This window comes from Rhinolophus ferrumequinum, chromosome X (genome assembly GCF_004115265.2).
Source record: "Rhinolophus ferrumequinum isolate MPI-CBG mRhiFer1 chromosome X, mRhiFer1_v1.p, whole genome shotgun sequence".
NCBI classification, from domain to species: Eukaryota; Metazoa; Chordata; class Mammalia; order Chiroptera; family Rhinolophidae; genus Rhinolophus; species Rhinolophus ferrumequinum.
In genome coordinates, this window is record NC_046284.1 from 112,365,039 (window position 1) to 112,377,276 (window position 12,238).

At 38.2% G+C, this 12,238-nt stretch overlaps 1 protein-coding gene, 1 long non-coding RNA gene and 1 other non-coding gene across 3 annotated transcripts in view; 1 reads left to right on the forward strand and 2 right to left on the reverse strand.

Annotated features, from left to right (window-relative positions):
- LOC117025224 (uncharacterized) overlaps positions 1-3,462 on the forward strand; it is a 69,369-nt gene extending 65,907 nt beyond the window's left edge. The window contains exon 3 of the long non-coding RNA XR_004423567.1: positions 3,240-3,462. This is a non-coding gene — a long non-coding RNA (uncharacterized LOC117025224). The remainder of the gene's footprint in view (positions 1-3,239) is intronic.
- The window catches only part of PPEF1 (protein phosphatase with EF-hand domain 1), an 84,624-nt gene that overhangs the window by 38,572 nt on the left and 33,814 nt on the right, over positions 1-12,238 (reverse strand). The window contains exons 5-6 of the mRNA XM_033111042.1: positions 8,146-8,315; positions 2,837-2,951 (exon numbers count right to left, since the gene is read on the reverse strand). Of these exons, the coding sequence (XP_032966933.1) occupies positions 2,837-2,951; positions 8,146-8,315 (285 nt within the window). The remainder of the gene's footprint in view (positions 1-2,836; positions 2,952-8,145; positions 8,316-12,238) is intronic.
- Positions 4,120-4,243, reverse strand: LOC117030425 (small nucleolar RNA SNORA28). The gene has a single exon (XR_004424394.1). It is a non-coding gene; the product is annotated as a small nucleolar RNA SNORA28 (small nucleolar RNA).

The window sequence follows — 12,238 nt, forward strand, 5'->3', positions numbered from 1 at the left end:
CAGAAGACTCCAATTATAATGGGAATAATACAAGTAAAATCCTATATCATCAGCACTTATTTACAAAATGACTATAATATTAAGAGCACATTAATACTATTGTATACTTAAATCTCATTGCTTTCATATGGTCTCACTCCAAATCTAAGGAAATAAAAATGGAAGGACTTTTTACTTATCAGTTAAGTATGTATTTTTAATTATTTTACTTTCCTAATTTTCCTCAAGGTTAGTCATCTTTCAAAGATTTAGGTAGACAGAACTGGTGCTGCTGGGATGCTTAAAAAGAATCAATTTCAGGATAGTAAGAGTTGAGGCTATAGGGAACAGGCTGACGGTTACCAGATGGGAAGGGGGTTGGGGAACAGGGTGAAAAGGTGAAGGGATTAAGAAGTACAAATTGGTAGTTACCAAACAGTCATGGGGATGGAAAGTAAAACATAATCAATAACATGGTAATAACTATGTATAGTGCCAGGTGGGTACTAGGCTAGTCAGGGGGATCACTTCTTAAACTATATAAATGTCTAACTACTATGCTATACACCTGAAACTAATATAATATTGAATATCAACTGTAACTGAAAATTGTTTTAAAAGGGGGGGAACGTAAAAGGGAGTAAGAGATTCAAATTTCCAGGCATAAAACAAATAAGTCATGGAGATGTAATGTACGGCATAGGGAATATAGTCAATAATATTGTGATAGCGTGGTATGGTGTCAGATGGTTGCTGGACTTACGATGATCACTTCTTTAGGTATATAAATATTGAGTAACTACGGTGTACATCTGAAATTAGTATAATATTGTATGTTAGCTATATTTTAATAAGAATGTTTTTTAAAAAAAGCGTTGAGGCTATAAAAATATTTTTAACTTCTAGTTGAACAACAAAAGATAAAACTGGTATCATGAAGACAGCCACAGAAGGATATTTCCACTGCAAACAAAAACATGAGCGCAGAATTGGTTATCATTCATAACATTACTGTAGACTAAAACATCTCCTGTATTTCATGCATGTTGAGAACCACGTATCATGTTTAGATGTGCATGTAAAAAATGCATTTGGAAATTAAAATAATGGTAAAGTTTCATCACAATTTCCCTCCCTTTCCTAATATTGTCTTAAACAGAAGATGTTTTTTGAAAATATGGTCCCAATTTTAAATTTTATTTTAAATGATGACCAAATTTTTCTAACTTTAATGAGGCTATTAAAAACAGAAAATAATAAATCCTATTCTAAGAGAACCTACTGGCCTTGGCTTTTCCTTCCGCCAATGGTGGAAAAAGCCTAGAAATAAATACCCAAGATGTGGGGATCTTTATATGTATGGAAGTGCCCAATCAATCCATTCCCTAGTCTTTGTCCTGTGATGGAAAACGAAACATCAGTCAGAGTGGTGCATGATGGGGAGTTAAGATAGCAAATATGGGGCTGGCTCTACCCAGAGGACCTGATTTTTAATCCTTACCCTGCCACTAACTAGTTGAGCGAGCTTGGGGTGGGGGTGGGAGGAGTTACTACCTAGAAATGCATGGAAGGAGATACATTTTTCTTTCTGGGCCTCAAATTTGTCCATAAGAGCAAGCAATAAACAGATGGTCTCTGCAAGAACCCTTCAGTTCTAATATTGTGTGATTCCAGGATTCCATGCCCTCTATTTAATTCATGTCTTCTTCCAGATCCTTTTACCCCAAAGTAAGTCTACAATGGCAACTGGAAGTATGCTGGAAACATGTGGGAGCAGAGCCCACTCTCTGTTTGGCCTATTATATATACTCTGATAGCAAATCTAGTCCTGGCTCTATAAGCTTCATGGGTAGGTACTGTTTCCCGAGCCTCACGACCCCACATCCTTCATCTCCATGAAAAGTAAGAGCTGGGGAGGCCTCGAATCAAAGGCCCCCACCCGCGGCAGAGATGTATCATCTGCTAGGCAGAGACGTGGTCGCCTGATTAGGTTGGAACTGAACCATTAAGGACTCTTCAAAAACCTGAGTCAGGGCATGTCATGGAGCATGTACCACTATCTCAAGTCGCTGTCGACACTATCAGATGCTAGAAATGGAAATGGTTTAATTGGATTGTCAAATCCACTTCTACCTGCCAGAGTAAAAGAAACACGGGCTAAAAACTGATTTGGAAAATAACAATCACTGTTTTGTAACCTAAAGTCTTAATTAGAAGTTAAGGCAATTGCTGTTCCTTCCACGCACTCCATTCTCAGACAGGTGCAAGCATGCTGAGCACCAACTGTGTTGAATTTCAATGTGTACTGTTTCTTGAAGCAACATCCTGCCAGGCTGGCCTATAGGATAACAAAATCTCAATCTTGTTATTTAGAAGAACAAGGAACAGATTTCTGGGACATTCCCACTCTTCAAAAAGCTGCAGAGACCAGTTGGAAAAATTTAAAACAGCAGCCAAGGGCAGAGAGAGTTGAATCTCCACCCAGCCTGGGGCTTTTCTCTTCCCAGCCTAAGTGGCATGCAGAGGCCCACCCAGGGAAAGCAACATGGAACAAAGATAATGAGAGCTAGACGGAGGGCAAAGAACACCTATTCCACCCATGGGTGGTTTTCTGTATTAAAATGCTGCCTGCCTTTATAAAAAGCTATGAGTTCTTTAATTTCTCACATAATTAATTCCTACCAGCTGGTATGCTTTTGCAAAGACAAGATGGGGAACAGTATTATCATGATAGATAACTCTATATTAACACTTTTCCCTTAACACAGTCCAATTTACACAGTTTTCGAGTTAGGCAAATGACGTGGAACCAAGAGGCTCCAAAATATTAATTTGGCAACTCTGCTGTGAAACTTACCACAGATTGTTACCTCTTTGGAGGGAGAAGTTTTTACGAGATTAAAATTCGGCATTTGCTTCAGGGCTTTCTTGGTTTCAAATAGTATCTCTAAGACATAACATGCATGAAGTAACTGTGAGACAAAGCAGAGGAAATCGATATCATGAACTAGGAACAAAGGCATGATTGAATAGAAAGCTATAAAGGTAAAGCATGTGAACATATTTCAGGTAGCTCAATTTCAGGATCATCTCTAAATTATTCCCAAACAGATGATTCTAGCACAGTGTTTGGCATATAATAAGTTCTCACTCAGATTTGTAAATTGAATGAATGAATGATTCTTAGGACATTTATACTCTCATGTTCTTAATTGATGTCACCCATTCATAGAACATTTCTGATTATTCTTGGTCCGTAGAGCCCAAGAGAAGTGATGGAAGAACAGGAGACTCCTTTGGCCTAAAGAAGTATGCAGACAAATAAAGAGAAGGAGAGAAAGGAGAGAGAATGTGAAAGAGAATGAGAAGTAGAGAGACGTTGCTGAAGAGGGACTGCTTTGCCTTTGATGGGGACATCCTGCTACCCTGGGATGGAAACTAGGTGATGGTTCTGGGTTGGGGGAATCTCAAAAGGCAGCAAGATAAGCCGCAAGGAACTCCCGAGACTGGCATCCCAGGTGTGGCTCAATTGTTGGTACCCAGACGTGAGAGTATACAGAACAGCAAGCACATTTATATCATCCAAGTGTAAATGTAATACATGTTACAAACCCAAATAAACTATTTGGATTGTTTCTCATTATGACTCTTCATTCCATTGCTCTCCTCCAGTTACATTCTTGATGACATCATTGTTTTGGACAGATTTACTCCACTTCCTTCCCTGGGCTTTTTGTTTGTTTGTTTTAAATCCAGTACGTCATTCTCCCTTTTTTAAATTATAAAATATTCCAAATACATACGTTAAAAGGTAATATAGCTGATCCAAATTTAGCAGATGCTAACACCATTTTAAGGGTCAGGCCTGTTCGTACGTATACTGCCCAATACTGCCCAATACGGTAGCCACTCGCCCCAAGGGGCTATTGAGATGTGCTATACGCGCAAGATACACACCGGATTTCAAAGACTTAGTATGGAAAAAAAAGTAAAATGTCTCATTAAAAATGTTTAATATGATTACATATTAAAATGATAATTTTATATTGGATTAAATAAAACGTATTAAAACGAATTTCACTTATTTCTTTTTAGTTTTTTAATGCAACTACTAGAAAAAATGTTTTTTTCTTCCGGAACACTGTTTAAGTCTATATAACGGCTTTTCTCCTGGAGGAGAACACCGGAATAGGTTAGACTTTCTTTCTATAACAAGCTCAAAGTGTGTCAGACAGTTTTGATCATCTGCCACAGCCACTAGAAAATTTTAAATTATGTATGTGGCTCACATTATGTCTATTGGACAGCACTGATTTAGATTACTGAAGGCTGGGAGGGGGGGTCCTATCTCCATATTGTTCAGATACTGCTTTGGGTATGGGAGTCAGCACAGATGGAGCCCTTTGGAATAATGACGTCTCATGGTGTCCTGAAATTTCCATTTTTATAGCTATTAAAATAATAAAATTATTTCCTATCCCAGACCCCCAAAACATGATCTAAATTTGAAGAATTTTCATGATTAAACCATTTTTTTAAGAGAAAAGAATCAGGATTTGAAGCAATGTGAGAATTAGAAGAAAAGAGAAGGGCCCCTCATGTTGATTAGTGGGGAGAGACCCGTATTTCCTGGCTATCAAAGACCTAACAGACTGCTAAGGATTTTTCCCACAAAAGCATTCTTAAATCCTCAGTTTTCTTTCATGAATCTTGTATCCTCCTATGCCTGGTTGGTATCTGTATTAAGTTCTGGACATTGTATATGAAAAGTTGGAGAAATAATTTGAGGCCTATTTTCCTCCAGAGAGGAGGTAAATTTTATTTTGGTAAGTGTCTAGGAACACTAGCTATCTAAGGTGATCTCAATTCAATCTCAAAAATTAGATGATTCAAAGCTTTGGTTCAATCCCTAGTCTACTTCCAGTTCACTTGGACTCCTAGGGTACATCCTTAGGGTCCCAACCAGAGAATGAAGGTTTTGGTGTGAGGTCAGAGAAAATAATGGGAGTAAGTAGCTCCAAGGTCGCTTCACAGAAACATTTTAAAAAATCAAGCAAAAACACCTGTCAGAATCAACTTTGTCAGAGCTCTGGAAAACAGTCAAAATTTATAACAATCAAACAAAGGCTAAATCAAGAAAAGGCGACATAAAAATGGCTCAGTGCAAGCAGAAAGTGAAGGCTAAAACAGATTTGTAAACAGCCTAGCTAAGCAGTGAAGGAGTGTACCGAGCCAATCTGCAAAGACAAGGATTTTCTTTTCTCTTCTTTTCTTTTCTTCTCTTTTCTATTTAATAGCTCCTGGGGTTCAAGGAAATCTCTGTCAAAACACTAGCTGAACACAACTTAAAGGAACAGAGACTTCAGAGACCTTACACACAATGAAACCTCTACCCAAGAACAGCAGACTACACATATTTTACAAGTACCCATGGAACTTTCTCTGGAATATACCACATGTTAATAAATAAAGTTTAAAAGATTGGAAGCATACAAAGTATCTTCTCTGACCACAGTGGAATGAAACTAGAAATCAATAACAGAAGGAAAATTAGAAAATTTACAAATATGTGGAAATTAAACAACATACTATTAAACGATCGATGGGTCAAAGAACAAATCACAAGGGAAATTAGAAAATACTTTGAGATGAATGAAAATGAAAACACAATACACCAAAACGTATGGGATATAGCAAAAGCAATGCTCAGAGAGAACTCTTTAGCCATGAAGACCTACATTAAGGAAGAAGATCTCAAATGAAAAGCCTCACTTAACACTAAGGAGCTAGAAAAATGTGAACAAACTAAACCAAAGATAGATGAAGGAAGAAAATAAGGATTGGAGAGCAAATAAATGAAATAGAGAACAGAAAACCAATAAAATCAACAAAATTCAGAAGTTGGTTCTTTGTAAAGTTCAACAAAATTGACAACCTTTAGCAACACTGACCAAAAACAATAATAATAAAAGAGAAAATGCAAATAATTATAATCAGAAATGAAAGTGGAGACATCCCCACCAACCTTAAAGAAATAAAAAGAATTATAAGAGAATACTATAAACAACTGTACACCAACAAATTAGATACCTTAGATGAAAGGGACAAATTTCTAGAAACACACACATTACCAAAACTGACTCAAGAAGAAACAGAAAATCCAAACTTACGAGTGTATCTAAAACAAGTAAAGACTGAATTGGTAATCAAAAACCTCCTAACAAAGAAAAGTCCAAGACCAGACAGCTTCACTGGCGAACTCTACTAAACGTTTAAATAATTAACACTAATCCTTCTCAAACTCTTCCAAAAAATAGAAGGGGAGGAAACAATTCCTAAATCATTCTAAGAGGCCAGTATTACCTTGATACCAAAGCCAGATAGAGACACCATGAGAAAAGAAAATACAGACCAATATCCCTTATGAATAAAATGCAAATCCTCAACAAAATACCAGCAAACCAAATCCAACAGAATTTTAAAAGAATTATCACCGTGATCAAATGGCACTTATTCCAGGAATACAAAGGTGGTTCAACATAAGAAAATTAATCAATGTAATATACCACATCAATAAACAATGTGGTGCTGGCATAAGGATAGACACATACACCAATGGAATAGAATTGGGAGTCCAGAAATAAATCCATACATCTATGGACTACTAATTTTTGACAAGGGTACAAAGACCATTCAGTGGGGAAAAGAACAGAGTTTTCAACAAAAAGTGCTGGAACAACTGCATATCCGCATGCAAAGAATGAAGTTGGACCTCTACTTCATTCTATGTACAGAAATTATACAGAAATAAACCTAAATGAAACCTAAATGTAAGAGCTATAAAATTCTTAAAAGAAAACATAGGGGTAAATCTTCATGACCCTGGATTTGGCAATGGGTTCTTAGATATGACATCAAAAGCACAAGCTACCAAACGAAAAATATGGATAAATTGGACTTCATCAAAATTAGAAATTTTTGTGAATCAAAGGACATTATCAAGAAAGTGAAAACACAACCTACAGAATGGGAGAAAATATTTGCAAATCATATATCTGATAAAGGATTTGTAGCCAGGATATATAAAGAACTCTTACAACTCAACAATAAAAAGACAAACAACCTGACTTCAAAATAGGCAAAGAATCTAAATAGACATTTCTTCAAAGAACGTGTACAATGGTCAATAAACATGAAAAGGTGCTCAACATCCATTTAGTCATTAGGGAAATGCAAATAAAAATTACAATGAGATACCACTTCACACAAAACTAAGATGGCCTAATAAAAATTAAATTAAATTTAAAAAAAAAAACAAAGGAAACAGAAAATAAGTGTTGGCAAAAAACCTGGAGAAATTGGAACCCTCATGCATTGTTGGTAGGAATGTTAAAATGGTGTAGCCGCTGTGGAAAACGGTTTGGAAGTTCCTCAAAAGTAACCATATGACCCAGCAATTCCACTCCTTAGTATATACTCAAGAGAACTGAAAATATGTTCACATAAAAACTTGTACATGAATATTCATAATAGCCAAAAGGTAGGGAAAAAACCCAAATGTCCATCCACTGATGAACTAATAAACAAAAATGGTACATCCATGCAATAGAATATTAGCCAGCCATAAAAATAAAGGAGTTGTAACATGAATGAACCTTAAAAACATATGCTAAATGAAAGCCAGACACAAAAAGCCACATATTGTATGATTCCATTTGTATGAAATATCCAGAAGAGACAAATCCATAGAGATAAAATGTATAATACCCCTGGTTGCCAGGGGTAGGGGAGGAGGCAATGGCAAGGGGTACAGCACTTTTGGGGGTGATGAAAATGTTCTGGAATTAGATATTCGTGATGGTTGTACGATCTTCTGAATTGTATGCAAAGCCACTGAATCGTATACTTTAAATGGAAAATTTTATGGTATGTGAATTATATCTCAGAAAAAGAAAAAGGAAATGCTGCAAGCTATAGATAGAGGAGGTTTCCGTGTATATGAGGATACTTCTATTTCATGGGTTAAGCAAAGCAGAGGGTAGCTCTCATTTATTGTGAAGCATTTTCCCAAGGGAATGCATTTCTGCTGTAGTGTTTTCATTCATTCATTCAACAAATCCTCATTGTTTATGTATAAGAATCAAGGCAGTATCTGCTTCCACTCGCCTGATGTTGCTTGTAGCCCTCAATAAGTGACTCAACATCAGCAAAAGTGAGGGGAAATTGCAGCTGAGGACCGCCGTAGATGTCTGAGATTTCTGACAGCATCCCGTCGTCGTCGTCGTCCATTATATCCCTTTCATGCTGGCTGGAGACATACAGTCGATTGACTAATCCTGAAAAAGACAGAAAGGGAGGGAAAATCAACATTCCCATACTTAAATGCCATAAATACCTTCCTGAGTGCCTCGCCCACGTAAGGCACTGTGCTAAATGTCATGATTACCGAGATATTCCACATATAACCATGAGGAATGATTTGCTCTGAGACCAGCACATACATTCACATCATCCCTTCCTGGGAGGACATTTTAACAAAATGGTAAGTTCATCAGTGGGGAGTAGAAGGAGAAGCATAGGGAAAACTGGTCATTCAAGGTATTTTGATGCTCTGAAGCTCTAGCTCTACATTTTTTGCCCACTCTTCCATCTCAGATTTTTACAAATAGGGTTGAGAATATAACAATGCACTGCATTTTGTTCAAATATCTGCTTCTATTCATGATCTACAGAAAATTAAATTAAGACATTCAATTTTCCCGTTAAATACTTCAAATTTTACTTAGTTGTAATTGATTTGTTTCCCTCTTCACATAAAAACACATTTTCTGACATGATTTTCTTTTTCTTCTTGGTAACAAAGCAGATAGAGTTAGATGACAAACCATCAGCAGAAATACCAAAGGGCCTCTCTCGGAGACACATTTCTATATAACAGATTGCCTGCACTGCCCATTTCAGTAGGTGCTGAGATCCAGGGTCCCTTTCTTGCTAGACTGCCCATGAAACTATCAGCCCAAGAACAGAAATCTGGCCAATTCAGCTGAAGAAACATGAAAGAGGATGTAGTAGCTTGATTGCAACAGTCACGCCAATTCTCTACCCCAACTTCTAACCATGCTCTTTTTAGTGTGATTTTTGCAGCTATTCTCACCAAGAGTTTATTTCCCCTGCCCTTGAAACTGGGTTGGGTTCATGACTTGTGTTGGCCTAAAAAATGGGATGGAAGTGTCACGTACCAATTCCAAGCCAAGGCCTCAGGAGGCCTTGTATGCTTCCATGCTCCCTCTTTTGAAACCATGCCACTACCACAAAGCCTAGGCTAGCCTACTGAAAGCTCCAACACCACGTGGAGCAGAGCTGAATCAGCCCAGCCAAGGCAGTCCTAGATCAGCCACCAGCCAGCAGACCTCCAGACACACAAGTGAACTCCAGGCAAGGCTCGAAAAACTGCCAAATCAAGCCAGCCAAGATCAGCACAACTGCTCAGGTAATCTGTAGACTTGTGAGCAAAAGGAAATTATTACATGCCACTGAACTATTTGTTGTTGTTGTTAAATTGCTATTGGGGAATATTGGGGGACAGTGTGTTTCTCAGGGCCCATCAGTTCCAAGTCATTGTCCTTCAATCTAGTTGTGCAGGGCGCAGCTCAGCTCCAAGTCAGCTCCAAGTCCAGTTGTCGTTTTCTTTTTTTTTCTTTTTGTTTTTTAAAGATTTTTTTTTTTTTTTTTATTGTGGAAGGGGAACAGGACTTTATTGGAGAACAGTGTGTACTTCCAGGACTTTTTCCAAGTCAAGTTGTTGTCCTTTCAGTCTTAGTTGTGGAGGGCACAGCTCAGCTCCAGGTCCAGTTGCCATTGCTAGCTGCAGGGGGCACAGCCCACCATCCCCTGTGGGAGTCGAACCGGCAACCTTGTGGTTGAGAGGACGCGCTCCAACCAACTGAGCCATCCGGGAGCTCAGCGGCAGCTCAGCTCAAGGTGCCGTGTTCAATCTTAGTTGCAGGGGGCGCTGCCCACCATCCCTTGCGGGACTCGAGGAGTTGAACTGGCAACCTTGTGATTGAGAGCCCACTGTCCCATATGGGAATCGAACTGGCAGCCTTCAGAGTTAGGAGCACGGAGCTCCAACCGCCTGAGCCACCGGGCCGGCCTCAGTTGTCGTTTTCAATCTTTAGTTGCAGGGGGCGCAGCTCACCATCCCATGCGGGAATTGAACTGGCAACCTTGTTGTTGAGAGCTCATGCTCTAACCATTGAGCCATCCAGCCGCCCCTCCGGAGGCTCAGCAGCAGCTTGTCATTTTCAATCTAGTTGTGAAGGGCACAGCTCACTGGCCCATGTGGGAATCCAACCAGCAACCCTTCTGTTCAGAACTCACGCTCTAACCAAATGAGCCATCCGGCTGCCCGCCACTGAACTATTGTGGTTGTTTAATACACAGTATTATTACAGTAATAGATAACTAACACAGAGGATGATGACATACTCTTCAACTCATTAACACTGAATTGCTACTAAGGCCATTAATCAGAAGTTGTCTGCAAGCAGTTTCTATCTTGTTGAATATTTACGGTAGACATGTTTGGAAGGTATGATGTTAGCAGATGTAGACAGAATACGATTTTTCATGATTCCCTTATGCTGAGGGATTACAATTAAGAACTAAACTTGATTTTTTTCCCCTAAAACCATAATATTTAGTAATTTAAAAATGCCTTCTAAATTATTGTGTACCCAATATTTTTTTGGTGGTGGTTGATGATGTTTTATAAGAAGCTGAATTTAGGAGTAATGATGTCTATCTTCGGTATGATCCAGCAGAGGTTATTTTTCTCATTTGGATTTGGTTTGAGATTTGAGAATAACTTAATTATTTCATTTTACGTTCGAAAACTAGAAATGCAGAGCATCATGGGAAATTTTATCTCATATTCATTATGTAGACAGTACTCTACTAAACTATCTTAATGATCATGCCACTCATTTCTACTTGGTTGTCATTCTTAGAGATGTATCTTGCTGTCGTGCAGGGCGGCCTGCGGGGCCTCTGGTCTGCTCCCCACATAAGAACGCAGGACATGGTGAGGCCAAATAGGAACACCCACGGAGCCATAAATAGGGGAGTCATAACACTGTGTTCTTGCTGGCGGCTGGGTTGGAGACACAGGAAGCAGGATCCACACGATCTGCAACCTGAGGTCCGCTTCTCTGCCAACCAACCAACCAATCAACACAGCCCTGTTCCCCAGTCTACTTTTTCAAGTCAGCCTCCTCCCACAGGTAGAAAGCCAAAGCTGCTATACATAGCAGTAGGTTTAAACAGAGACTGGTGAAGTGGGGAGTGGAATGGAGTGTGTGGAAGTATTGTTTTGACTTTTCTTTTTGCTTCCCGGATTAGCAAAATGTCCTATCAGACCAGGTATTTTATATTTTTTGTTGCTGTGGTGAATAAGATATTTTTCCCGTTATATCTCCCCAATGATTATTGGTGGTATTTAGTAAACCTTTTGATTTATATCTATTTATTTTTATTGTGCTACTATTGAGTAATAACATTAATGAAGTTATTGATGATATTTACTAAGTGTTTGCCATCTGCCATGTCTTTAAGTGCTTTAAACATGTCATTTCGTTGTCTTCATGACAAACCAGTGAGATTAGTATTATTATCCCCTTCTTACAGATGAGACTACTGAGGCTTAGAAGGTTAACTTCCCAAGGTTCTTCATCTCATCAATGGTGAAGCTGTGATTCAAACCAGTGTGATTAACCTCTGTATTATTTTAATTCTCCTACCAATTCTTGGAGTTTTTCAACTGATTTTCTTGAATGTAGCTATTTCATCACACTGGCCATAACTAACTTTAATTTTACATTTTTTCTACCCAATAGTCATTGCTCTTAGTTTAGCTAAGAGCTAAACTAACCATTGGCTGGAGATAGCAGAACAATGTTAAAATGAAACGAAAGCAGGCATCCTCGTTTTGTTAATGATTTAATGGAAAAATCATTATTGTTGATTTAAATTTTAAAAATTATGTTAAGGACGTATCCTTCCATTCCTGGATTTCTGAGTTTTTAAAAAATCACGAACAGGTGTTAAATTTTATGAAATATCATTTTAGCATCTATTGAATTTATTATATGGACACCCATGGTTTTAATCCAGACTCATAAATAAGAAATGAAATATCTGTAAATGCAGTTTAATTGCTGCTTTTCTTTTTCTAGCAATATCTGGAGCTTGTTTTCAAAGT